Below are 27,982 nucleotides of genomic sequence, written 5' to 3'. Positions count from 1 at the left end.
CCCATTAAAGAAAGTTAGCAGCAAACATTTATATAAGCCTCCATCATTTCTGCCTGGGTACAAAGAATGTAATTTGAGGACATTCCTTTTTGTACTACTTATTATCCCTGGCATCAGAAACAGTAAATATGAACAATACTCATGGGAAATATTAATAAGACACAAAATTAGTAGTTGCAAAGTTCTACTCCAGGAAAGATATCCAAATGAAAATTTGAAAGCAAAAAAGCCCCATATACAGCGATAAAGCATGCTATGAGTTCCAGGCGGCAGGGCCTGGGGCCCATCGCTGCATAAATCTTGCGGTGAGATTAATGGACACCGGTGTTATCTGTGTTGCTGTAATACAGAGCCCTCATCCCGTGTGCAGCAGGCCGGGCCGAGGCGATAGGCTTTGCGATTGAGTAACGATAAAAGGTTTGGCAGCCTGCAGCCAGGGTTTTATTAAAGTTACATCCTGGAACCTACTCCTCACTTCTTTAGACTCTGCCCTTAAAAGCAGCACCAGAGAACAAATAAAAATATTTTATTATACTTGCTAGATTTCTTATCTGCGAGATTGATTTATGAAGCAGAGAAAAGCACAGGGTTTTATCATTTCACAGGCTGAGGCAGTTTAAGTGCCAGCAGCTCTTGGTGCCACCAACATCCACATCTCTCCGATGATACAATTGGGTGTTTATTAATTTTGTCTGTCACCCTCCATCTGTAAGAAGCCATAGGGTTAGTTCTATTTCATTCATCCTTATATTCATTGCCTCGTAAAATGTTTAAGAGGTGATAAAAGTATACAGGAAATAACCCATTATTTTTTTATAAGCAACTTTGGTTTTATTTAGTGCCTTCCTCAGATAATAATACTAATGGAAACAAGATAAAAAATAATAAATATTGCCCTAACCGGTTTGGCTCAGTGGATAGAGCGTTGGCCTGTGGACTCAAGGGTCCCAGGTTCGATTCTGGTCAAGGGCATGTACCTTGGTTGAGGGCACATCCCCAGTGGGGGTGTGCAGGAGGCAGCTGATCGATGTTTCTTTCTCATTGATGTTTCTAACTCTCTATCCCTCTCCTTTCCACTCTGTAAAAAATCAATAAAATATATTTAAAAAAATAATAATAAATATTACTGAGGCAAAGGTGGAACGTAAAGAGTCTGATATTAAATTCAAAACTGCTCAGCGTTGGACCAGTATAACCTCTACTGGCCCAGTATAACCTGGTTGGAACGTCAACTGGATATGCCAAGGTTTCAGGTTCAATCCCAATGAATGCATGAATTAGTGGTACAACAAACTGTGGTCTCTCTCTCTCTCAAAAATCAATCAATAAATAAAATTATTTAAATTCATCAACTGCTCTTATATAAATATCACTGGGTTTTTAATCAAGACAATCGCATTTTGACACACTATTATTCTAAAGCTAGGCTGTAGAAAGAAAGAACAATATTTGAACATGAAAAGCTAATTTGCTTAATCAACTTAAAGAATACAGTAATGTTTTCCCCAACCTTTCACTAGAGGGTCCTAAATTCCTTGGAAACTCTTTTTTTTCGAATTTGTGACTTTTTCTTCCCCCAACTTCATTCTATAAAGTACCATCCTAGAGGTTATACAGGAAATAATGTTATAATGGTGCTTTACTAACAGATGCACTTTTCCACAGTCAGATTGGCTGTCAGAAGAGTAATGCCTGAATTATGCACAAGAGATACGCATCCAAATAATGGTCATATCTAATTTTCTTTCAAGGAAATGCCTACCATAAAAAAGAAGTCTTAATTAAACACCAGGTGACATTTGCTTTACTTGAAGACTTTTGTTCCCATCAGAAAATCAGACTCAACTCTTCATTTGCTTTCTACAGTGGACTTGATTGGCAGTTCCCAGATTCAGCACGTCCTACTATGTCCGAGTTTCTGGGAAGCGAGAGAGAGCCCTCTCTCTGTGCAGCATCTTTTCCAGGCCCTCCAGGAGCTGTTCCAGAGAGCCAGGGAGAAGCCGGGGCAGGTGCACCCCGGGGCTGCGGAACTCACTCTGAGCCTTCTCATGGCCATGTATGACAGGTGAGGGTGCAGAGGGCACACTGTGACCTCAAGGGCAGGGTTTGGTTGCCACTGGTCATCGACTATTTGGTGCTGTCTAATGTTTGCTTATGGTTTGATGTATAAGATGACTTCTTTGTTTTCCACACATGTATTACTCACTCAGGAGGGCAACGAAGAAGACACGTTTATCAGCTTCACCAACATAAGTGACCCATGGATTGCAAAATGGGGAAAAATCCACATTACCTTCCTTCTCTCATAAAAACTCATTTCTGCTCTAGAGACCATGCGCACCCTCTGCTAGGGCCATTGTACACGTATGCATGCGAAAATGTACACTTTTCTTTTGAGAACCTAGAGTTTATTTCCTTGCATATTTCTTTTTAACCAATTATTAATTTTGTTTTGTTTCTTAAGTGGAGCCAGTTTGAATCACCTGTATATGGATGGCTAACCTATTGTCTTACTCTGTTTGGGATAATACAACAAAAATACCATAGGCTGGGTGGCTTAAAACAACAGTTTATGTCTCACCGTTCCTGAGGCTGGGATGTCCAGGAAATAATGTTATAATGGTGCTTTACTAACAGATGCACTTTTCCACAGTCAGATTGGCTGTCAGAAGAGTAATGCCTGAAATGTGCCAGCCATTGTCTGTGGGGACCTGCTTCCTGGTTCAGAGAGGGCCATCTACTCTCTGTGCCCTCACATCGCAAAAGTGTCCAGGGGGTGCTCGGAGATTTCTTTTCTAAGAGCACTAATCCCTCTCATGACGGCTCTCTCCTTGTGGTCTCATCGTCTCTCAAAGTCCCACCTCCAAATTCTACCTCATTGGGGATTAGGATTTCCACCTATGAAATTGGGGAGGGGACGTGAACATTCAGTTCATTGCACTTACACACCAGTTTAGACCATGCCAAAGGCTTGAGTATGCATGCCCTGGAGTCAGTGGGGGGGTGCATGCATGTGTGTGCGTGTGTGTGTGTGTGTGTGTGTGTGCGCGCGGGGATGTGTGTTTCTCTGGGTGTCTCCCTGGCTCTGGAGCCTACCATTCGTTGTCTCACTTCATTCTGTTTACTTTATGCTGAATTATCAAAGGGTTGAAATTCGAATAGTGTTTTCAGTAGTTATCCAATTGTCTAGTTTAGGAAGCCTTCAAAATAGAAAGCAGAGAATCAAGAAAAGAACTTTCTGTTTTTTCCCAGCAAGCCTCATCTTTCAGAATAAACTTCTAAAAATTCATAGTGAGCCCAGCCAGCGTGACTCAGGGGTTAAGCATTGACCCAGGAACCAATGGGTCACCCGTTAGATTCCCAGTCAATGCGCATGGCTGGGTTAGGGGCTCCATCCCCAGAAGGGGGCATGCAGCCAATCGATGATGTTTCTCTCTCATCCATGTTTCTATCTCTATCCCTCTCCCTTCCTCCCTCTCTAAAAATCAATAAAAACATAGTAAAAAAAAATTGTAGTGAATATAATACACTTGGAAAGAACAGAAAAGAATAAAGAAGAAATATCACCCAAAAGCCTACCTCACAGAGGCAAGCACAGGTAACCATCTGGCAATTTTTTTACAATGTTTCCCTTTCTAGTTTATTATTTATTTTTTAATTGCACAAATGACATATAAACTGTTCTCAAGTTACTTCTTCATGATTGCAGTCTCCTTAAACATTAAGCTTTGATTGCCATTTCTGATATCAGTGCCTGCCCCTAACACTCTTCCTGCTTTTAACACATTGTTTTGTATGTGTGACGGGGGCCAAGCCAGTGGCAAAGGATGATTAGGCTTTAAATGAGGGCCTGTGACCTGGTGGGTTTTTATATACATAAATGTTTGCTCCTTTTGCCTGCCTTTGGTCCTTGTCTCTGCTGTTTGGTTTCCAGATATGTGAAGCCTAAGGAAGCGAAACTACCTGCTCCGTGGAGACAGGAAGAAGTCCTGGATCACCTGTGCCTAGCACAGTCCTTAGCAGAGAGGAGGCACCCAGCAAATATTAGCTGAGCACATGAATGAATGAATGAATGATGAAATATTTTAATTCAGTTATTAATCTTGTCAAATTCTAAATATAAGAAAGCAGACCATGAAAGATTCGAACTTGTAACACCATGTCAGAAACATCCGTTAATAGTTACATTTTTTTATAAGCCACTTCACCAAGAATCACCCTGCCTTTCCCATTCTTGTCTCTGTGATTTGTTGCCCTGCAGCACAGGAACCGGCTTTCTCAAGCTTACACCTGCAGCCGCTGCCCTGATTGCCCTCTCAGGGGACAGCCCTCTTACAAAATACAGAGGTAAGACCCACAGGAGTTTTGAGTGTCTGAAATTCAATGGCCTCCAAATCGCCAACACATTATTTTCCTCACCTGCTCCTATATCCTGGCCACGTGGCTCTTGTTGGGCATATACTCAGCCCAACTTGGAATTTTTCAAAATGTTGATCTGTGCTTTCTACTTATTCATAACTTGGTTATCCTGGGTATTCATTTGTGTAGGGATAATTGACACCAGTGGTTATTATTCCTCTAGCAGTGGTTCTCAACCTTCCTAATGCCGCAACCCTTTAATACAGTTCCTCATGTTGCGGTGACCCCCAACCATAAAATTATTTTCGTTGCTACTTCATAACTATAATTTTGCTACTGTTATGAATCGTACTGTAAATATCTGATATGCAGGATGTATTTTCAGGGGTCGCGACCCACAGGTTGAGAACTGCTGCAAGGCTGGGACGCTCCTCACATTGCCGTTTACCCACCTCCTGGTCTTCAACATCGATGTGCTGAATTAGCAAGGGGTTGAAATGCGAATTGGGTTTTCAGCAGTTATCAAATTATCTAGCTTAGAAGCCTTCAAAATAGAAAGCAAAGAATCAAGAAGAGAAATTTTCGTTTTTTTCCCCCTTCATACCCACAAATACACTGTTTAGAATTCAAAGCACATACTCTTCAAAGACACATTGCATGAATTTAATGTAAAGATCTTTTCTCCCTTATGTATCTAGCTCTTTTTCAGCTCTATGCAGAAAATAAAAGGGGAGGTTATGATTCCGGGGCACGTATGACCCGAAGGACTTTGAGAAACCTACTAACAGATCTACAGCAGGTAAATCTCTAATATTTAATAATTTTAAATTTGTTCCAGATGTTAGCCACATTATTAAAGAATCTGATTTTTAGTGTCCAGTTCACATTAAGAGAAGTCTTCATGCAACTCCTCCCCCCACAGCCACTGCTACCGTCTGAGTATAGGTCTGATCTACTGCAATCACTTCCTAACTCATTTCCCCAACTCAAGCCTCTCCTCTCTCCCACTCTGCCTCCACAAGACCGCCAGTGACTCTTCCAAAATGCATATGTCACCCTCATGCCTAAAATTCTTCATTGGCCATTCTTGTCTGTAGGATAAAGCCCAACCTTAGCATCACACCACCGTAAGCTAAACAATGAAAAAAGGTTCTGCACTTCTGAGTGGGGGAGGCAAGTTATGAGAAGGTGACCATGAAAAGTCCGGTGAACAAGGTTTGTTATTCAGGTTTAGCCTGTTCCTTCTCCACTAATAAGTGTTGTTAAGAGTTCTCTTCCTGGTAGGGAGAAGGAGATACCTTTGGCACATGGAAGTTTCCTTTATAAATGCACATTTTATTTACAAAAGGAAAATTTGTGCCCTGTTTTTAGAGCTTTTCCTGCAATGATTGGTTCTCAGTAGCCTTTCGCTCAAATAACTTATATGCCAAAGAGGTATATTTTGAGTGATATATTCTGCTACCTCTTAGGTTTTACGCCGCCGCGAGGAAAAACCGTGAGTCCAAACAGAGACCAGATTAAACAGGCTTTATTGGGAGCACACGGGCGGGTTCACCGGCTCAGAGAGGGGAGCCGGAGAAGCCGCGCCCAACCTGGGCAGGGGCAAGGTTTTATACTTTTCTGAGGCAATTGTTGCTGGCCGAAACTGGTGGCAGTCGGGGCTTTCCAGGGTCAGGTGAAACCTGCGGTCTGTCCTGCGGTTTGGTCATTTTCCGGAGCCGTTTGTCCAGCAGAGATTTTTCACCGGGGTGGGGTGGTTTCCAGACGTCAGTGTGGACAGGTCAGCTTCTCACCGGCCCAAGAGAGGGAGGGGGTCCTTTCGCCCCGGGGCAGGGTGCCAGCGAATACCAGACACTACCCTTCAGGACCAGGGATTCTGAACTGGGGATAGTCATGATGGGAGTGGGGAGTAGGTATGCAGGAAGGTTATTGAACTCTAGGACAGAAAATATTGTTAGGAAAAACCTATCCAAAATCACTTATCCAAAAATACCTCTTAATATTAATATTTTATGTTCTTATTGATCATAATAATGTTTAATTTATTCTGAAAATTCCAGTGTGTAAGATGTTCATATTTCTTAAAAGAGTACTCATTTTTAATACATTAATAAGGTTAAAATATCAGACGTAGTTATTGCAGGGCTGTTCTGGTGGTTGTGGCAGCACACGGATCTCATCGCCAGTTTTCTGCTGACTCCTGGGCATGTCCCAGGGAGCTACTGCTTCAGCAAGCCTCACTTCTCAGGACTCAAGCTGGTGGGGAGCCAGGGAGAGTGGGAACATTTGTCAATTCATTTATGCAATCAGACGTGTAAGCCTGGCATGTGGAGGTGGATGTGAGGGAAGAAGATGGACTAAGGGCGTTTTTCCTTGTCCTGTAGAAATCCTGTGCTTGCCTCCTGACTACTATAGCCGGCCTCAGGCTAACACCCTGTCCACCAGGCCATAAACATCTGCCCTGGTTTCAGCCTCATCTAAGGTCAATGAGCTGCTGAAATGGCAGCTCCCACAGAGCTGTCTCCCCCCAGCACATTATTATGCTCCTGAGAAAGCTGCGAGGAAGGCGGAAATTTGCATAGCAAATTATCATCCCATTGACTTCCATTAAGAACTCAGGGATGGAGTCCCCTATAAAATTCCAGGCCCCACTCTGTGAATCACATCCCTCCCCCAAGAATTCAAATGCTCATTTCAAGTGGCGTTCTGCCTGTGCCAGCATGTCATCTAGTCATGTTCAATTCTTCCACCGAACACCTGCAAGAAATGAGTCTCGTGGATGGGCAATTCATCCACAGAATCTTTGTGCACACGCTTAAGGCAACAATTTGGTTAAAATCCAGTGCTGAAGTGAATTTTCTTTTGACTGGTGTCAAAATCACAGAGCTGGCAGGTCAGTCCCATCTGAGACACTTCCTTTATTTCACAAATCAGGTTAACCAACCCCCTTTCCCAGGGCTCAAGGACAATGTCCAAACTAGTAGTCCAGTTAGTTCACCAGCATTCACGGGTTGGGTGATGAGTTGTTTTTTCAGACAAAGGCTAAAGAACATAGGGAGTAGTTACTCATGTTCAGCTGGGGATGGGGTTATTATCCATTTAAAGTACAAGCCATCTTGTCACGATTGCACAAATGTTTGTTGACTTCTGCCTGGCTAATTGTCAGCAAAGTGGTTCTAAGTGCCACTTTCCTGATTAGAAGAATGTTTATTCGAGTTGATGGACTCAGCAGGGGGGTCTTCGAAATTACTTCTGAGTTTGCAGGCAGTGCCTGCTGACAGCCTGTGCTGTAGAAGACGTCAGACCCAAAATTAGGACCCCCGACCAAATAGACATAATAGAGGTGACAAGTCAACGTAAATGTGCATATAGATAATGTCAGATCCAAGTCCCTGGCCATCTTGGCAGTCACAGGGGGTTCTTAGTCCCTTACCTAAACTCGTTATGGTGAATGTGATTGAAAGATGGAAACCACGGAGTGCGTGTAGACTGAGCCATTGGAATACCCATAAGGCTGGAGTGTGACAAAGCTTGGTGAGAACCCTTCAACAGAGTAAGGAGTCTTGGAGAGAGATCTCAAGTCTGTAGCTATTCCTTGCTCTGCTTAACCTTGAGCAAAATATCAAATCTCAATCAGCTCTTGCTTTAAACAAGAATAATGATTAGTGCCCTACCCCAGAACCTGGCATTGTTAAAATGAGATGATATGGAAGTGTTTGAAAAGGTTTTTTAAAAAACTACTCTGAACTTTAATACAATATCGTTATATGTAATTCATAGGTAAACAAGGGCAAAAAAAAAGGGTTAAAATAATTTGACTGGGATCCTAAGAAACAATGGAAGCTGGCCCTATATTGCCCCAATGGCCAGACTTTCTTCTCACTCTCCTCCCTCCTCCCAGCTCCACTTCTTCCCACTTGTTCATCTGTTGTCTCTATTCACGCATTGCACAAACCCCATACATTTCTTGTTTGCTTGGATGGAGACAGTTCATCCAACCTCCGACACCCAATTCTTGTGACTCCGTGGCTGTGAGCACCACCCAGCAGGCATGCCAATGTCAGTGTGCACAGATTTCTCCATGTTCTAACAGCTCACATGGGGTTTCTTGCCTCTTGCAGATCCCAACTGTCGTGGGTGAGAGCCGCTCTCTGTGCTCAGTGGAAAGTGCTACTCGCAGCTGTTTCCAGGGGGTGAGTGCCATGCACATGTCCCTGGGAGTGGGGGACAGATACCGCTTGCTGACCAATTTACATTACAGAACTATTACTCCGCACAGCACCCCAGGCATCCGAATGGCCAGGTAGACTTGCCTGTGACTTTTCACGCAATGAACTTTGACAGCAGAGCTCACGGAAACAGAGCCAGAAAAGACGAGGAGAATATACATTTAATCTATATTAAATGGAGACCAAAGTCACTTCTAAAAGCACATCAAAGTGTGCCCTTGTTTTTCAGGTGCTGAGCCCAGCGATCAAAGAGGAGAAATTCCTCTCTTGGTTGCAGTCTGAGCCTCCCATCCTCCTGTGGCTCCCGACCTGCTACCGATTGTCAGCCACTGAGATGGCCACGCACCCTGCTCGGTGTGGCATCTGCAGGAACTTCCCAATCACAGGACTGAGGTACAGTCGCTCATCAGTCACACACGGACAATAGTGTCAGATCCAAGTCATTCTCCAAATCAGTCCGGAGCTGGAGCTGGAGCTGTGTCTCTCCAGATTCTCTTGTGGTTTCTTCTGACACATCTGAAACTCGGTTGATTTGGGGGAGTCAATATTTCCCGCATGAGGGATCCTGGTTGATAATAAGTATTTTATCTTCTGTAATTAATGGAATATTAAATTCTTCCATTGATATATACTCTGACCATACACATTTTTATTCCTCTAAGGCCGTGGTCGGCAAACTGCGGCTCGCAAGCCTCATGCGGCTCTTTGGCCCCTTGAGTGTGGCTCTTCATAAGCCTTAGGAGCACCCTATTAAGTTAATAACAATGTACCTACCTATATAGTTTAAGTTTAAAAAATTTGGCTCTCAAAAGAAATTTCAATCGTTGTACTGTTGATATTTGACTCTGTTGACTAATGAGTTTGCCAACCACTGCTCTAAGGGAAAAAATTTTTTGTCCTTTGTTACCAAAAAAAAAAAAAAAATTATTTAAAATACTTTGGAGCCGTCCATAATAGCAACAATAATTTTTGCCTTTATTAAGTGTTTTAAAAACTATAGATGGTGTGGCTCACGTGGATTATTTCATTTACAATTTGTTATAACTCTCTCTAGAAGATGGTGTTATTATCTCTGATTTGCCGAGAAGCTAAATAACTTGCTCAGGTTCACAGGGTTAGCAAGTGGCAGAGCCTGGCAGTCTGAATCCGGAATCCTTGCTTTCAATCATGATGCTATGCTGCCCCCCTGTGTAGGGAACGGAGAACACACCTTGGACTCACTCCAGATATCCCTCTGCCTAGAGCAGTGGTTCTCAACCTGTGGGTCGCGACCCCTTTGGGGGTCGAACGACCCTTTCAGAGGGGCCACCTAAGACCATCGGAAAACACATATATAATTACATATTGTTTTTGTGATTAATCACTCTGCTTTAATTATGTTCAATTTGTAACAATGAAAATACATCCTGAATATCAGATATTTACATTACGATTCATAACAGTAGCAAAATTACAGTTATGAAGTAGCAACGAAAATAATTTTATGGTTGAGGGTCACCGCAACATGAGGAACTGTATCAAAGGGTCGCGGCATTAGGAAGGTTGAGAACCACTGGCCTAGAGGAAAGGGTGTATTTGAAAGCTAGGTTTGCAGGTAGGAAAGACAGATCTTTACAAATGACAGCCAAAATCCCATCTTAGGGGAAGGGTGTTATAGGCCTCTCATAAATAAAACAGTAAGGAAGGGAAATTAGAAATATTTTTAAAGACTTGGGGGGAAAAGAATGAAACCAACAGGTGTAAGCCAGGCACGGGGATGCCATTCTCGTGATGAGTGAACACAGGTGTAGAGGCTGCAGATGTAGAGGGACTGACGAACTGGGACAACCAGGGAGCTACGGGAGCAGAAAAAATACTTTTTCTTCTAAGTTCTTCTGGCTGGACTACTAATCAAATTAACATGAGGCAGATTAACAGGACAAAATGACCAAATCTATTACATATGTTTTTATAGGGACTCCATAAGAATAGGAGACCCAAAGACACAGTGGGCAACTGAGGCTTATATGCCATGCTGGACCAAGGAGAGGGAGGCAGGGGTCTGAGATCTCAAGGGGAAAGGGGGCAGTTCACAGGCAGACGAGAAAGAGCAAACGTGGAAAACAAATGCTTGGCCACCCAGAAACAATGGGGCACACAGGGGAATCCAACAAACAGACTTGCTTGAATGCTCCCTGTCCGCCATGTTTAATTCATATACCCTAAGGTTCCCTTCCCCAAGCAGGTTTTCTACCTGAAATCCTTTAGGCAGGTAAGGGGACGGAAAACAAACAAAGGACCCTCTTCTTGAGCTTTAATTGTTTTCAAAAGAATCTGCATGCCCAGTTGGCACATTCTAAGGAGGCTGTTTCTGGACTAAGAACAAGTCAATGGGGCAGGATGCAGGGCCTGGCTCCTGCTCACTGTTTCTCTTCTCCCCCGTGCTCCCAGGTTTTAATGAGCCCTAGACCTTAAATGTGCTCCCCACAGACAGAAAATAGGTCTGCTGGGCCCACTAAAAAACTGCAAATCAGGTTTTAATTTTGCTGAGAAAATAAAATGGGTTTAAAAAGAATTCTGAGGACACAGTGAGATTCCTCCACTCATGAAAAATTCTGCAAATAACTGAACTTTAAACAATAAAACATATAAATGAATAAGGCTGTTGAAAACCAAGGGAGCCAAACCAAAGAAATCTCCACACCACAATGAGAAAGATGCCCTTTTTATAGTGGATAGTAGAGGAACATGAATATTATTTACCATGTTATATAGGTAGTATAATCATTTAACCAATAAACAAGTATTGATTAAGCAGTTACTATGTGTCCTGCACTGGGCCAGGTACAAAATTCACTTTGCAATGATATCAAACACAACTTTTCTATTGAATTTTTTTTTCCTTCAAAATCATTATGTGTAACATATAGCAGATATTATTATTCCTATTTTATAAAAGACTTTGAATGACTTGCTAAGGTCACTCAAAAGCAAGCAGTGACAGCCCAGCTGAGGTAGCTCAGTGGTTGAGCATGGACCTATGAACCAGGAGGTCACGATTCAATCAATACCTGCTCAGGGCACATGCCTGGGTTGTGGGCTCCATCCCCAGTGTTGGGCATGCAAGAGGCAGGCGATCAATGATTCTCTCATCATTGATGTTTCTATCGCCCTCTTCCTCTCCCTTCTTCTCTAAAATAAAAAAATATATATATTATTAAAACAACAACAACAACAAAACTAGCAGTGGCAGAGGGCAAGCAGGACCACACTTTAAGTTTTCGATTATGTCCCTATCTATTCAGGAGGCTAAGCTTTGTCTTAGAAGAGCATCTATGTGAACCATCTTTCCTCCTAGACATCCAAGGCCATGCACAGTTCTCAGATTATGAGACAGCTGGGTGAACTGGGCAAGGCCTGTATCCTCTCTGAGCCTAAGATCTTTGTAAGGAAAACAAGGAGGGGTGGGTCAAATGATGTCATTGGCCTCTTTTAGCTGTAACCTTCTGAATCTATTAGAAATCGCTTCAATGCATTACAATCCTGACCTTAGTCCTGTGTTTTGGGCTCTCATAAACTCCAACAGTAGCCTCAAGGCTTTTCATTTTAGTGAGCTTAATAAAGCCATTTTAGAGAAGTGTTCTCAGATCTGGAGGTAGCAGGAAGAGGGCAAAGACTTGACCTTCTAAAGTAAGAAAAAGTACAGGCTCAAGGTTGTTCCTAAGCCAAGTGTTATGTTTTAGCAGGACATGTTCCATTTATGCTCGGTAATAGCCATTGAAAGTTGAGATGGGATTGGGGGGAAACTTGGTTCTCGGTTGGTAAAGGCATCAATGACAGACCAATCTCATTATCTACATTACACCCTTTCTCACAAACCCGCAGGTAGTTTCTGAGCCTAGAGGAACTAATGCAAGGTCAGGGTCAGCATACCGTCCTAGATGAGTCAACCACAACCATATGTAATACTGGATAAAGCAGCCAGAGCAAATGGCTTATAAATTATCTTATTAAAATACGCTATTATTATACATTTCATGTGAAAAGCCTTCCCAGTTATTCACGTTTGTAAAAACTTTACAATGCTGAGAAGGAAGGGTTTATCAGTCGACTTTCCCGGTGAAGAAACTGTGATTCATTTAACTTCATTGGACTTAAGTTTATTGAAAATTTCCCATGGACCAGATAGCCTCCAAAACAGGATTTACATTTCCACTTCCAGGTCACTGGTACTGGTGCCTGTGAAGTCAAACTCAAGCCTCCTGCCTTGGTGGTCTATGATAGTGGCTAAAATAGCTGGCTCTCTGGTCAGATGGTATCCCTGGGCTCCAAGCCTGCTTCTACAACTTACCATGTGGTGGTGTAGCTGTCTGAGCTGTGGGACTCTCTCTCATTCAGTTTCTTCATCTGTAAAATAAGAAGAAGAACATGTTACCTTAAAGAACTTCCAGGGGACTAACCTGTCGCAGTCTTTCCGCAGCAAGGGTTCAGAAATCTGGAGAAGGGCTGCGCATAAATGAATAGAGACTAGACAAGAAATATAAACTTGGAAGTCATTTGGGGGAATCAGGCAGAGGCTTCACCCTCTAGTGGGGTGGCTCCCCAAATCTCCTGACCCACAGCTTTTTATTTACTGGAAAACACATTGGCCCTTTAGGAATGCAAACAGGCATATCAAAGGTAAATTTTGGTAAACAGGAAAAAGATTATCAGGTTAGGGCAGTGGTTGGCAAACTGCGGCTCTCGAGCCACATGTGGCTCTTTGGCCCCTTGAGTGTGGCTCTTCCACAAAATACCACGTGCAGGCGCGCATGTACAGTGCGATTGAAACTTCGTGGCCCGTGTGCAGAAGTCGGTATTTTGAGGAAGAGCCACACTCAAGGGGCCAAAGAGCCGCATGTGGCTCGCGAGCCACAGTTTGCCGACCACTGGGTTAGGGGAAATGCCTAGAGCTGTTCAGCAGCAGATAATAATATGCAGATTTTCAGCCCTGCTGAAAATGTCCATCAGCCTTCTGACAAACTTCTCGCATTCATTATGCTAACTACTGCACTTAGCCTCCAGTACTAACCGTGGCAACACATGTACCCTGCCTGCTGCATCGTAAGTGCTCAAAAATGTTAACTACTATTATAGCCATTCAACACTATTACTATCTTACCATGGGACCAGCATTGGGTACAACAGTGAACAAGAACAGTGAGGGTTGGTCTCGTGGCACTTGCATTCTCCGGCGCTGCCTTAAATGACTTCGGTCAGACTTCCAAGACCTTCCGCCATTGGCCCCAGGGGCGTTCCAAGTTTTCATTCCTCCGCTCCAGAATGATCCGCAGGTCTGACCAATGTGACTTCTCCAAACCCTTCTTCACACCAGCTCCTATTACCTTTCTCCTCCTCTGATTCCTCTCTGGGATTTCCCCCACCTCCATGTCCAGCCAGGCTTCCCTGCATGGCATGGCATGTCTCACTTTTCATGCCATACCAGCTCACAGGAACGTCCCCCTCCATCCCCCCCCCATCACACTTATTTTCCATGCCTCTCACCGACACATAATCACATGGTGCTTAACTTGCCTGGTGAGAATCTCAAGCTACCATATCGTCTCTTTGCAGCAAGATACGAAATGTGAAGAGTGTAGGGATTTTGCCATAGTTCCCTTTTCTGTGTGTGAGTTTTAAGACAAGGATTGCAAACTCAAATGCTACAGGAGCCAGGCAAGGAGTAGAAGTGAGGGTAGGGCCTGTGGCGAGCTGAGGACAGTCTGTCTGGGAGGAGGAGCTGCATTGGCCTCACTGATCGATGCCATTGATGAAAAAGACAGAGCTCTAATCCGCGTGCTCTGCAGCTGGAGAAGAGAGTTAAAATATCAGGGGAGGAGGGGAGTATAGATCTCTGATCTTTTACAAACACTATGATACCACTCCCTTCTCCTTCTGACACAGTAGAGTTAAGGTTCCTACTATTCATAACAGGAAGACTGCAGTATTGGGCTGTTGAGAAACGTGGGTGTGATGGTCACTTTAGCTGGAGGGGAATTCCCCCTCCTCCACTTACTTTCGTTTTTATGGACAGACTTCTAGAAAAATGACAAAAGTGTGTTTTAAATTAGTTATCTACTAGAGGCCCGGTGCATGAAATTAGTGCACTGGGGGGCAGGTCCATCAGCCCAGCCTGCACCCTCTTGCAGTCTCGGACCCCTCGGGGGATGTCTGCCTGCTGGCAGTCATACATTCCTCTCACAGTTCGGGACCCCTCACTCCTTACTGCCCGCCAGCTCGCTGCTCCTTACTGCTCCTTAGCACTACCATGGAGGCGGGAGAGGCTCCCACCGCCGCCGCTGTACTTGGTCAGCCCTGAGCCTGGCTTCTGGCCGAGTGGCGCTGCCCCTATGGGAGCACACTGAACACCAGGGGACAGCTCCTGCATTGAGTGTCTGCCCCATGGTGGTCAGTGTGCAGGATAGCGACCGGTTGTTCTGACGTTTGGTCGATTTGCATATTAGGCTTTTATTATGTAGGATGGCTTCATTCTCTCCAGCAGCATTCAGGAATGCAGGTCCAATATCATCACATCTTGCAAAATTTTAACAGAAGGCAGAATTCAAACTTTATTGAAATCTCTCAGGTTTTTTTAAAAGTTGGCAACTAAATTAAAAATATTTGAATGCATTGTGCAGCTGCACAACATGAGGTCTGTCCTAAGGGTTGTAGCACACACTGCCCTGCATATACAAGTATTTGGGGGGAAGGAGTGAGAAATGAATGAGACTTCCATACTCTAGTTTGTTGGCTAAAACTATATGAATGTAATGCCATATTATAAAAATACTGTCAAAAGAAGAAGATTTATTTGATTAAATAAACATATCAGAGTCATTTACCATCCATCCCTGCAAATTTTGGGAGAACCTTTATGCTCACTTGACAGCTCAGATGTCCCCTGCATGTTCCTGCTCATTTTCCACCTGAATATTATTTTCCTGGTTTGCCTACTAGTAGTGATGCCAGCCCCGCTCCCATTTTCATTGGCAGATATCGCTGCCTGAAGTGCCTCAACTTTGACATCTGCCAGATGTGTTTCTTATCCGGTCTCCACAGCAAGTCCCACCAGACGTCTCATCCTGTGGTTGAGCACTGTGTCCAGGTAACACCTAACCTATTGTCCCAAGCTACTCCTGAATCGTGTCAGAACCGGCTACAGCAGTTTAGACACTTTCCCTCCAGAAAAACCAGAGTCTGCTCCTTTCATTAGAAATATTTATGACTAAGGAAGTGGCAAAGTGAACCTTAAATATCTCTCAATATAAATATGTTTTCTTTACATTGTAAATTTAAATAAAATCTTTTGGGGGGAAGAATAGGCCAAACTGAGTCCAGTCTGAAGCCATCGATCCCAGATTGTGTATTAGAAAATGTCTGCAGTGTAAGAGGGGTGAGGCGTTGGAAATGGGTGCGGATTAAAAAGAAAAGGCTCTGGTTGGTAAAGATGATGCAACAAGGCTTCTAGTTTCTAGGACATTTGGGGAGTTTTCCTTTTTAACATCTTTTTCCTGAGTCCTAAATGTCAAGTATTTTTTCTCAAAGAAAAATGAAAGAGAAAGACAACTATCTCAGTTTTTAGTGGAAGATTATAAAACTAAGACTTTTAAAAGAAAAATTTAATAATCAGCAAGAGAATTCAGATCTTTCTAAGGGGAAAGAGAAATGGGATAGTACATCTTAAACAAAGAGCATTTTAACTTTTCCAGAAAGAACACTTTCTTCTCATCTCAGCCTTTCTGTGAATCAGTTTCTCCACACAGATGACATCACCCTCAAACGCCACAATAGTGAATGAAGTGTCTTGATTAACTAGCTTTTCAGAGGACAGTTTTCTCTCATTCTCCCCTTTAACACACATAGTCCACAAAAGTCAAGTGTCTGGATCCTGCCAAATAATTCCCAGTGGGCACCGCTTTGCTAAACTTTATTAACCCAAATCCTCAGGTTCAATGGCCTGAGATCTGTTTGTAAAAGCCTGGGGAGAAATGGGCTTATCGGTGTTAGACTGACACCGTGTGGCCACTTTGTTATTACACTTAAGATTTCAAGTGCTGGAAATTTTAACAATTCATTGCATTCCTTCTTTGCTTTTTTTTTTTTTTTGGCAGAGGTTCTTAATGTGGGGTTGATGGGTGGACTGTAGGTGGTCTGAGCATATTTCTGGAGATAAATCCATGGGTGATCACCCAATTCTCAAAGGAATCCACAACCCGAATGTTAATGACCATGGACTTGGTCCTCCTTCATCCCCCCTTCTAGCTTTAACATCCCACAATACTGGGTGGCTCGAAGGGAGAAGAGTTACCGTGGAAGTTGGGGGGTCTGCTCTGTGTACACATAGACACAGAGAACGTAAAGAAATGCAGGTAGTAAGAAAGTAAGATGATTTTTCTGAGGACATAAACGTAGGTGAAGCAATTCCAGAGACTTTCACAGCAGCCGGTCTGCCCAGATAAGGAAAGAAGACCACGTTGAGACTGACCTGACGCCCTTTGTAATGTTGGCCATTCCAGGAGATGTCCGCCAAGGAGTATACCAAACTCCTCCTGGGGACCCTCAGGAGCAACCTGCTCCAAGAGTGCTGGCGGAGGAAAGAGGCTGCGAGAAGGCAGTGGCTGCTGGATCAGGCGAAGGCAAAGGCCGTGGCTGACCGTGCACAGGCCAGGTGAGTGTCTGTGAGAGTCAGCCGTGCAGAGTGGCAGCCCAGGCCAGAACAGCAGCTTCCATAATGCTGACGAACCTAAGATAAAGTAGAAAGAGGCAGAAGTACCTTCAAGTGGCCCATCCAATTCTTTAGAGTTATTCCAACAGCAGGTGTCAGCCACAAAAGATTTTTAATATTAGAGTACTTGAATAGCTTTGTTTCATATACAGTGGGGCCTTGACTTACGAGTTTAATTCGTTCCGAGACCGAGCTCATGAAGGAGCTCGTTAAAGAGCTCGTTAACTCAAATGACTCTGTCAACTCAATGCACAAAATCTGCCGAGAGACAGCTGGTATCTCAAAAAACTCGTTAGTCCGGACACTCGTAAGTCAAGGCCCCACTGTACCTATTTTTGGTTGGTTTGCCTTTGAAAACTTAATTCAGAATTAACACTTCTTAAAAAAAAAAAAAAAAAAAAAGGAAAGATAGTATTCCATCACTCACAGATGAATGCTTTTCACACTTTAGTGTTCCAAAACAGGAATTATGCTGTAGGTACAATTTTTCATTCTTCTCTTCACCTGCATTAAGTAAAGAGCATTTCCCATCTCATTAGTTTCCAAAATGTCATTTTTAATGGCCTAACTCTAATAAGGAAGTGCCACAATTCACAAGCAATCCCTTATATCATTGAAAATTTTAGTTATTTTCAAATTTTATTCCCCTAAATTCTGTTATCAACATCCCTATACACGTATCTTCTCATACTTTTAACATTTTATTAAGATAAATTTACTCAAGTAAAATCTTGGGTCAAAAATGTGAATTTTTTTAATTCTCAAAATTCAGAATGCCAACTTATGCTCCAGGGGGTCATCCCAGAGCACACTGCCGCACCCCTGGTACAAGATCACCATCACATACCCGATCACAATCACATACCCGATCACCATCCCATACCCGATCACCATCCCATACCCGATCACCATCGCATACCCTATCACCATCGCATACCCGATCACCATCGCATACCCTATCACCATCGCATACCCGATCACCATCCCATACCCGATCACCATCACATACCCGATCACCATCACATACCCGATCACCATCCCATACCGGATCACCATCACATACCCGATTACCATCCCATATCCGATCACCACCAAAGGCGACCTTTACAAAGTCTCTGTGACCTTACTTTTTGAAATAACCCCTTCTTCGCAATTTAAAATTTGAGAAGGTAAAGAGAAGAGAAGGCATTTCCTATAGCTTGCGATCATTAAACTTTTGGGAGGCAGAAACAGAATTATTCCCATTTTATCTACTGGGAGAAGAAGAGATCAGTTTAAGTAGGTATTAATTTTTTATTTCTTTTGTAATTCTCTAATCTTTTCTCAGGCATCCCACCAGTATAATTCTATCTCAACCCCAGGCTCTATTTCTGTGGTTATTTTGTCACTTTACAATTTGGTATAATTAAATATATATTTTTAGCTCTTTAAATTGAAAAGTACATATTGACTTCTCAATTAGAGGGCATTCACTATGTCTGTATCACATTTCCTAGCAGGTTGATATCAATATATTTTTATAAAATTTTTGTATCATGTGGGTGTATATCTTTAATAGAGTACAAAGAATTTTAGTTTAAAGTAAAAGCAAAGATTTCAGGTTCTAATGTATCTGTCTCCTTCAATCCATTTATTTCACCTTCCCTAGCAGAGGATCAGTACAATAAGTCAGTTAGCCATCCAGTTAGCCATATCAGATACTTGATATCTCGTTTAAATTCCTACATTGTCGTAGAGCACAAAGTTCCATATTCTTATTTGCATTTCTTTTGACCACTGAAGTCTGACTCATCTTTTAAAAACACAAATATGATTACATTTCTTACATGTTCATCTTCCTCAAAATCCCATGCCTTAAATCCCTCCATTATCTTTCCATTGTTTTAAGCTAAAAACTAAAAATTGTAACATGACTTAGAAAAGTGCTGCATATTTGAACCATGCTGATGACCTATTTCACCTGCATGCCCCAAGTCCCCACCTACATTCTTGCTGCTCCAGCCCTGATTCCTCACCCTTCCTCATAAGACTAAGCCAGATCCCCTTCTCTTAAAACTGAAACCTTTACTTTAAAGAATTGATACCCCTAGACCACCTCCCTGAATGGCTTGACTCCTCAGCTCCTAAAGACCCATGAAAGCTCTTTGCTCAAATGTCATCTCATCCTTAAGGCCTTTCCTGACACCCACTTAACATTTGAGGCTCTGTCCCCACTCTGGAACTCTCAATTCCCTATCTATCTATCTATCTATCTATCTATCTATCTATCTATCTATCTATCATCTATCTATCTATCATCTATCTATCTCTATCATCTATCTATCTCTCTGTCTCTTCCTCTAAAATCAATCAATAAGGTGGGCATAGTGGGCTTGAGTGAAAGGTGATATTTCAACAAAGACTTAAAGGAGCTGAGGGAGTGAACTGCACTGGTAAGTGAGAAAAGCATACTGCAAGGAGACAGCAGCTCAAAGCAGGAGTGAGCCTGGCAGATGCAAAAAACAGGGAGGAGGCCAGTGTAGCTGAATGGAATTAAGGAAGAGATATTGGGAATAGATTAAAGGGGGCAAAAGTAGGAGCAAGGTTATGTGAATGTTTTTCTAAATTTTCTTCAAATGTTTCTATTTTCAATACATTTGAAATTTATTTTAGCAAGGGTCTAACTTTGCTTTCTTTAAGATAGATAGCCAGTTAATGTCTTCTCCCCACTTAATTAAAATAATATTAGGTTTCTTCATATAGTTGGATAAATTAGTACAATTTATATTCTCATCCTCAGATCCATGGATCAATTCTTGTATCTATACTAAATAATACAGTTAGGGTGATGGTATAGTATGTAGAAGTATAAAGTTGCTGTCATCTGAAATGGGGGATACTATAGTGGAGAGGAGAGTAAAGTGAGGGGGGATGTTTAGATTGAGATATCTCTTTGACACCCACATGGAGATGTTGAGTATGCAGTTGGCTATTCATGTCTGGAATTTGGGAGAGAGTCTATTGGAGATACAAATTTGGAAGTTGTTAACATATATGGTTTTTAAAGCCATGAGATCAAATTAGATGACCAAAGGAAGTGTGTAGATGAAGAAGAGAGGAGAGTTGAGGACAGAGCGCTGTGATATTTCACATTACAAAGTTGGTGAGAGAAAAGCCAGCAAGAGCTACTGAAAAAGAGTGATGAATGAGGTAGGAGGAAAACCAAGAAAATGAGGACTCCTGAAAGACAGATAAGAAAGTGTTCCAAGGAGGAGGGCATGATCTACCATGTCAAATGCTGCTTCGAGGTCAAGTAAGAATTGACCTTTGGATTTAGAAATAAGGAAATCATTGATGACCTCATAAATAGCATTGTGGGACAGTGGTAGTTGAAAAATCAAACTAGAGGCAATTTAAGAGAGAGAATGGGAGATGAAGAATTGAAGATACTACATAATAATTTTTTCAGAATGTTTTACGTACAGGGAGCAAAGAGATTGTCTTAGATGGTAGAATGACTCAAGAGAATGTTTTGTTATAATGGAAAAAATAAAGCATGTTAGTGTACTGAGGGAATGATTTTGTAGAGAGGAAAGTTGGCGATTTGGTGTAAGAGGGGAGAATTATTGGAGCGATGGCACTCAGCAGTTTAGAAGGAATGGGGGCTAGAACACATGTGGAGGAACTGACTTTAGGAGAGTGGTATCTACTCAACATAAAAATATATACAAGATTTGGCCCTTGACCCACTTTTGGAACTCTGTCCTATAGGAATAAAAGCAACTCTCATATAGTAAAAAAAATGGCAGAACATATATGATACAGACATACAACAACATAATGAATCTACTTAGGAACAAATTTTAGTACCTATTAATTATACTAGAGAGCATTCACCATCATACATTAAGAGAAAAAAGGCAAGTGGCTGAATAATGTGCATGGACTAGTGCCATTTTGTTTCAAAAACAAATTCAATATGTATTTTGATGGTTGTAAATATTTATATGAGTACAGAAAATGATGTTGGACACCCCCAAGGTATTAAAAATGATCTCAGATGGGGTAAGAATAGAGACTGTCTGTCACTTACAAGATGCATGACAAAGAAGTGACAGGCTATCCTGCTTTACTCTACCCCAAATTGCCAACCCCTTTAAGCAAATAATTAAGTGTGCTACAGAATAATTGCTTCTTTTCCGGACTCTCCTTGAATTCTGTTGAAAGAATCACATTATGTCAAAAAATGATGGTCTATTTGTCTGTTATTAGATGGGAAGTCTCCGTGAACAGGGAGTTCTCTGCTTTCTTTAAAAATCTTTTTTTTTCTTCATCTGCAATATCTCAAGATGGTAAGAGGCTTTAAATAGTTTTTGAATAAAGGAGTGAAAGGAAATGAAGTTATATAAAACGGAACTTGCCTGACCTTAAACTAGTCTGCTCTATTCTATGCTCTTTCATGTACGACATCATAAACCCACAGCTGCGCTTAGAACCCCTAGTATCTGACCTGGACGAGATGACCCAGGGATTTCCTGTAGTCATCCCTGAATGTCTCTGCATTCTTATTTCCAAATGGTCAAGTGTGTGTGTGTGAGGGGGGAGGGGGGCAGTGGAGGAATTTCCATTCCTATTATTAGGTGATTGACTATCAACTGAGTAGTTGGAAAGAGCACAGAGAACAAATGTGGGTTGTTTTATTGCTACTGTTTGGATACTAAATTTAATATATGATTTAACATTTTCTAAGACTCTCCTCAATGTCATACCTGATAAAGATTATTACAACCTTTCATAAAACCCTCCTTTATAACAGGCTCTCCATCCAATACCCAATTGGTCCAGTGGAAACAGCTGCCATGAAGGCCTCCAAACGAATATGCCAAAGGATGTCTCAGGGTCAACAAACTGATGCCAGCAGCCCGCATCATCAGGTGAGTCCAAAAGGGAAAGGGGCCGTTGTTAAGGCACAGTTAATCTGGACCATTCTGTAATGACGCAGTCAGATTCCGTGAATCATTCCCTGGTTTGGGGAATATTTTCAAGATGTTCATGTGATCAAGGAAAAATCTAGGGACATATTTTTAAAATAACTTTTTAACTTCAGTCAAGAAGTGCTACATATTTATTATAGAAAATTTGGAAAGTTATAAAAGAGCAAAGACTAAAGTCAACGTTATAATCAATCCCTAATATAACCATTGTTAACTATTATAGTCTTTCCTGCTAACATTTTTAATATGATTTATATCATATTGGGTGTATAGTTCTTTATCAATATACTAGAGGCCCGATGAAGCTCCGGCTTCATCCAGAAGGTCGTCTGGATGGTTGTCTGGAAGGTTGTCCGGATGATCGTTCTGCTGTTTGGTCTAGTTAGAATATTAGCTCTTTATTATATAGGAAGTTATGTTGTGAGCATTTTCATTGCCAATACAATTCTTCTAAAACAATCTGAAAGGTTGTATAATTTTTATTTAAATGAACTTAACGTTATTGAACACCTCTGTTATTTGGTATTTGGGTTATTTCTAAATTTTTTCTATATTCTAAAAATTTACTATCTCAATAGAAATAAAACAAACAAAAAAGGAAACTATCAACATTGGGTTACTTTGTAAACAATCCCATATGAGCTAAATTGATGGTTTTATAAGATCATATAGAAATGCAGTTTGAATAGAAAAAAATATTTAATAGAGAAAACTTGTTCTAGAATATTGTTTTTGTGCCCAGAAGCAGGAATGCTGAATCATATGATAGTTTGATTTTCAATTTTTTGAGGAACCTCCATATTGTTTTCCATAGTAGCTGCCCCAATTTACATTCCTACCAACAGTGTACAAGGGTTCCCTTTTCTCCACATCCTCACCAACATTTGTTATTTTCTGTCTTTTTTATAATAGCCATTCCAGCAAGTGTGAGGTGTCACTCATTATGGTTTTGATTTGCATTTCCCCAAGTGATGTTGAGCATCTTCTTATGTACCTGCTGGTCATTTGTATGTCTTCTTTGGAAAAATGTCTATTTGTATTGCCTGCTCATTTTTAAGACAGATTATTAATTAGGTTTTTTGCCATTGAGGTATGGCATATATATGTATATATTTTTATATATGTGGGATATCTATAATAATAAAAGGGTAATATGCTAATTAGACTGGATGTCTTCCGGACTTCATTCCGGATGACCTTCTTGAGGAAGCTGGGCCAGAGGGAAGCCAGCCCAGGTTCTGAGTGCCTGCCGGTGGCCGGAGGAGGGAAGCAGCCTGGTTCCTGGGTGCTGGAAAGAAGTTGGTGCCGGCAGCCAGGGGAAGGAAGGCCTACTCTTGCATGAATTTTCATGCATCGGGTCTCTAGTATGTATATATTGATATACGTGTGGGCTATATGTGTAGGGTATACATACACATGTTTTCCTCAATGAACTCTCAAAACTTTGTGCTAGTTCAAACTGCTGTCTTTGTTTTCAGTGGCCCCCTGGTACCTGGGGCATGCTGGGTTCTGCCAGGGTTCCAAGATAAGCTTACTTCCTATCATTCTATGTTCTCACTAGGGCACCCTGGGTATTTTATGTTGTTGCTGCTATTGTGAATAAAGGCCTTTATCATTTATATCTTTTTCTTAATTATTGGTGATGGCATATTACAAAGGTATATATTTTTGAATAGTTATCATTTAAAGACAAACCTTTCTGAATTCTCTTAATAATTTCAAATATTGGCTTAGGTTTAATCTCTTGCTTCTAAATAGAAAATTAAGTGGTCTGGGGGAAAAAGATGTTTTGGTCTCTTTCTGTACAGTCCTTACACCCCTCATTTCTATTTCATGTCTCCATTCCTGAAAGACTCCAGATCTTTCAGAACAATATGAATAATGCAAGAGATGATGGGGCAGCTTATTTTATCTTAAATGGGATTAGATTTAACGGGGGGCATTTCCCTAGTGTTTCTCCATTAAATATTATGCTGCTAGTTGTTGGTTTGAGATTCTGTTCAATGAGGAGGAAGTCATTTTCTTTTCCTATTTTTTAAGTGTTTTGGTACGCAATCAGAAGTCATCGAATTTATTTATTTTAAATACCTTTTTAGCATCAATCAAAATTATCCTGTGTTTTCCCTTATTGGAAGTATTGCATTAGCAAATAGAATCCTTGATAAGTAAACATCCCTGGCATTGCTGGAACTAAAAGCTATATTTGTTTGTAGTGGATTATGCTTTAAATCCACTTTAAACTTGATTTGCTCATGTTTTAAAACTTAGAATTGCAACATGCAAGTTAAATAGTATCACTCTCTCTCTTTCTCAATATTATCTTTGTCAGTTTTGAGTATTTGAGTTTTGGTGGTTGCATTAAGCAGCTAGTCATTTTTCATCTTGTGTTGTATTAAAAACAGTTTATCTTACATAAGTACTATTTATTTAACAATTGCCAGAATCCAAGAGTAAAACCCTAGAACACTGGACCCTTAATGATATTTCAGTAAATTTTTCTGGGTAGAAGTATGAGTGGAGAGTAGGTCTTGTGACCACCCACTAACGCGCAGCCTGTGCAGCTGCCTCTGGGATACTCCTTCAGGTCTGTGTGCACTTCCGTCATCAGCTCCGTAAATGGAGCCACTCAGACACCCCTCAGAACACCTGGCGTCACTTGGCAGCGAGCTGGAATCACATGTGTGAGGACAGAGGAAGAGCTGCTCTATTTCCTGCTTCCAAGAAAAGAGGAAGAAAAGCCATTTCACAATGCAGAATGTTGGTGTTTTTTTTTTTCACTTTAACATGTATTTGTTCTGAGGGAAGAAATTTTAAAGAGGTTTTTCTGTTTGAGTTTTTCTTCTTTATTTTACTTTCCTTTTACTCCCTTGGATCTCTTTTTCATTGTTAAAGTTGCTGCAGCCTATCTTTCCTTGATTAAAAACAAACACCTTTAACAGTATAAATAACACCTGAATCAGTTTGGCTTATAAAAAGTTAAAATATCACAGGTAAAGGTAAAGCCCTTTTCAACCACAATTCTCAACCCAGGTCTGGCCCCTAGCTCCCCAGATGTAAACTGTTTGAGTTATACCTTTACAGACTTTAGTCTATGCATTTTCAAAAATGCATACATGACTAAGTATTTGCAGAATGTACACTTTTAAAAAACCAAGAAGCATTTCGAATCTACTTGCTGAAAAAATTTCATTGGGAGAAGGTCATGGAGCGTAGCCACAGCTGCTTACAAATGTAAAGGAATGAAATCCAGTCTCCCATCCAGATGTGTGGGCGCCAAAGGCTGGTCCATGGTGCCCCCGGAGCCAGAGCCAGCCTGGGTCAGGTCAGGACTTGCACTTGGGTTGCAAAGTGTGATGTGAGAGACAAGGTTTTGTGGGAGAATTCTAAATGAGAGCAGAGCTGACTATTATTAACTCAAAGAGAAGTGATGATGCGAAGTACACATCCTATTTGGCATCAGTGGAAAGACACAAAAGTTTAAGTAGAAGGTGAAAGATTTCTTTTTTTTTTTTTTAATATATTTTATTGATTTTTTCACAGAGAGGAAGGGAGAGGGATAGAGAGTTAGAAACATCAATGAGAGAGAAACATCGATTAGCTGCCTCCTGCACACCCCCTACTGGGGATGTGCCCGCAACCAAGGTACATGCCCTTGACCGGAATCGAACCTGGGACCCTTTAGTCTGCAGGCCGACACTCTATCCACTGAGCCAAGCCGGTTAGGACAGAAGTGAAAGATTTCTTGAGCCAAGAGCGAGCAAGTGACCCACTGCTTTGGCATATGCTTTTGGAGAAGGAGGTGTCCTGGGCAGCAACTTAATTTGAGCAAAAGACTATTATGACTTAATTTTAAAACCTAAAACTCACCTGGCCGGTGTGGTTCAGTGGTTGAGCATCGATCTATGAACCAGGAGTCACAGTTCAATTCCTGGACAGGGCACATGCCTGAGTTTCAGGCTCGATCCCCGGTGTGGGGCATACAGGAGGCAACAGATCAATGATTTTCATCATTGATGTTTCTATCTCTCTCCTTCTCTTTTCCTCTCTAAGATAAATAAAAATATATTAAAACAAACAAACAACAAAATCTAAAACTCTTTTTTACGTTTAAATCTCTTTAAAGGAAATTTTTTAAAAAATATATTTTATTGATATTTTACAGAGAGGAAGGGAGAGGGACAGAGAGTCAGAAACATCGATAAGAGAGAAACATCGATCAGCTGCCTCTTGCACACCCCCTCTTGGGGATGTGCCTGCAACCAAGGTACATGCCCTTGACCGGAATCGAACCAGGGACCCCTCAGTCCGCAGGCTGACACTCCATCCACTGAGCCAAACCGGTTAGGGCTAAAGGAAATTTTTATGTAAAAATAATATTATGTGACTACTAGGGGCCCAGTGCACGAATTCATGCATCTTGAGAGGAACTGTGGGCCACGTGACTGCAGTGGGCACAGGGGCGGGTCTTGGCCCATCCTCTGGGCCCCCGCCTGGCCCCTGCCATTGAGGCCCCCAGTCCCCTGTCTGCCGGCAGCCCTGCTCCCACATTCTGATGGAGCCGGCCCCACTGGCACCTGCTGATGGCACTGTGATTGGGGCTGGTGCTGGGCACTGGCAGCAGGTGCGAGCACCTGGCAGAACCAAGGCACACAAGAGCAAAGAATTTTCAGTAACCACCAGAGGCTCACCCAGATGACAGCCTTGGTCTGGTGCCCCTGCTCACCTGTTCCACCATCCTGCCACAGCCAATGCCGGCCATATTCTGTGCTTTGCCACCTGCTGCCGATGCATGTCATGTTTCACACGCACCCCCTGGTGGTCAGCACATGTCATATCGACCAGTTGTTTGGTTGTTCGGTTGTTCCGCCGTTCAGTCTATTTGCATATTAGGGTTTTATATATATAGATACTTTGAGCATATAAACACTTAGATGACATAAACCCAAATATTAGTCACATTTAAAAATAGTAACTAATGAAATTTTTTAAAAAAAATATCATTATCATGTTCTTATGATGAATTTTTAGAAATGTGGATTAAATTTAAACCAAAAACTTATTTTCTCTGTTTCTTGCTTCTTCAGGCCACAGTCAGCATTAGAAATGAACTGTGGAGGACTCATGAATATATTAATGCGCTCCATAGGGAAAGAAGGTAGGAACCACGGGCATGCACAAATACTGACAGCAGAAACAAATCAATAGCATTTCTTTTTGCTTTTATACAATGATTTTACCATGATTTTTTAAATCTAGAAGATATTTATTAAACATAGAAATCCTATGATGTCAGTATGAAGATAAAAGGGGGCTTTGTCTCTATTTGAATAGTTGAACATAACAGAGATCAACCGGCTAATTAAATTATGTTTTGAGTTTTTATTGCAGTCCTTGAAAATTGGTTAAGCATTTTCAGCAAAGTATGATTCTGTGTGTGTCTGGTGTGTGTGTTTCCCTTCTTCTAAAGAAATCAGTACACGTCCCCCAACAGCATCCAACTTTCTACCGGGTTTATTAGGTTTGTTGGAAACTGTCGACCATCTTATTGTGTCTCAAGGGATTAATTATTCCTTGAGTTCCTGCCTCCTGTTGTCATTTCTTTAGAAGACGGAATTCATGATCCTCAATGAGAAGTTCCCCCTGAGGGAAGACCTTGATTTTCAGGCACAATGCTTGTT

At 41.7% G+C, this 27,982-nt stretch overlaps 1 protein-coding gene across 1 annotated transcript in view; it reads left to right on the top strand.

Moving 5' to 3' along the window:
* DYTN (dystrotelin) overlaps positions 1 to 27,982 on the top strand; it is a 50,046-nt gene that overhangs the window by 10,289 nt on the left and 11,775 nt on the right. The window contains exons 3-9 of the mRNA XM_036318712.1: positions 1,867 to 2,065; positions 4,262 to 4,347; positions 5,058 to 5,158; positions 8,481 to 8,552; positions 8,818 to 8,981; positions 15,600 to 15,711; positions 17,126 to 17,274. Coding sequence (XP_036174605.1) covers positions 1,867 to 2,065; positions 4,262 to 4,347; positions 5,058 to 5,158; positions 8,481 to 8,552; positions 8,818 to 8,981; positions 15,600 to 15,711; positions 17,126 to 17,274 — 883 coding nt within the window. The remainder of the gene's footprint in view (positions 1 to 1,866; positions 2,066 to 4,261; positions 4,348 to 5,057; positions 5,159 to 8,480; positions 8,553 to 8,817; positions 8,982 to 15,599; positions 15,712 to 17,125; positions 17,275 to 27,982) is intronic.

This window comes from Myotis myotis, unplaced genomic scaffold (assembly GCF_014108235.1).
Source record: "Myotis myotis isolate mMyoMyo1 unplaced genomic scaffold, mMyoMyo1.p scaffold_m19_p_8, whole genome shotgun sequence".
Taxonomy (NCBI): domain Eukaryota; kingdom Metazoa; phylum Chordata; class Mammalia; order Chiroptera; family Vespertilionidae; genus Myotis; species Myotis myotis.
Note: the sequence above shows the minus strand (reverse complement) of the source record. Positions and strands in the feature narration are given on the sequence as shown.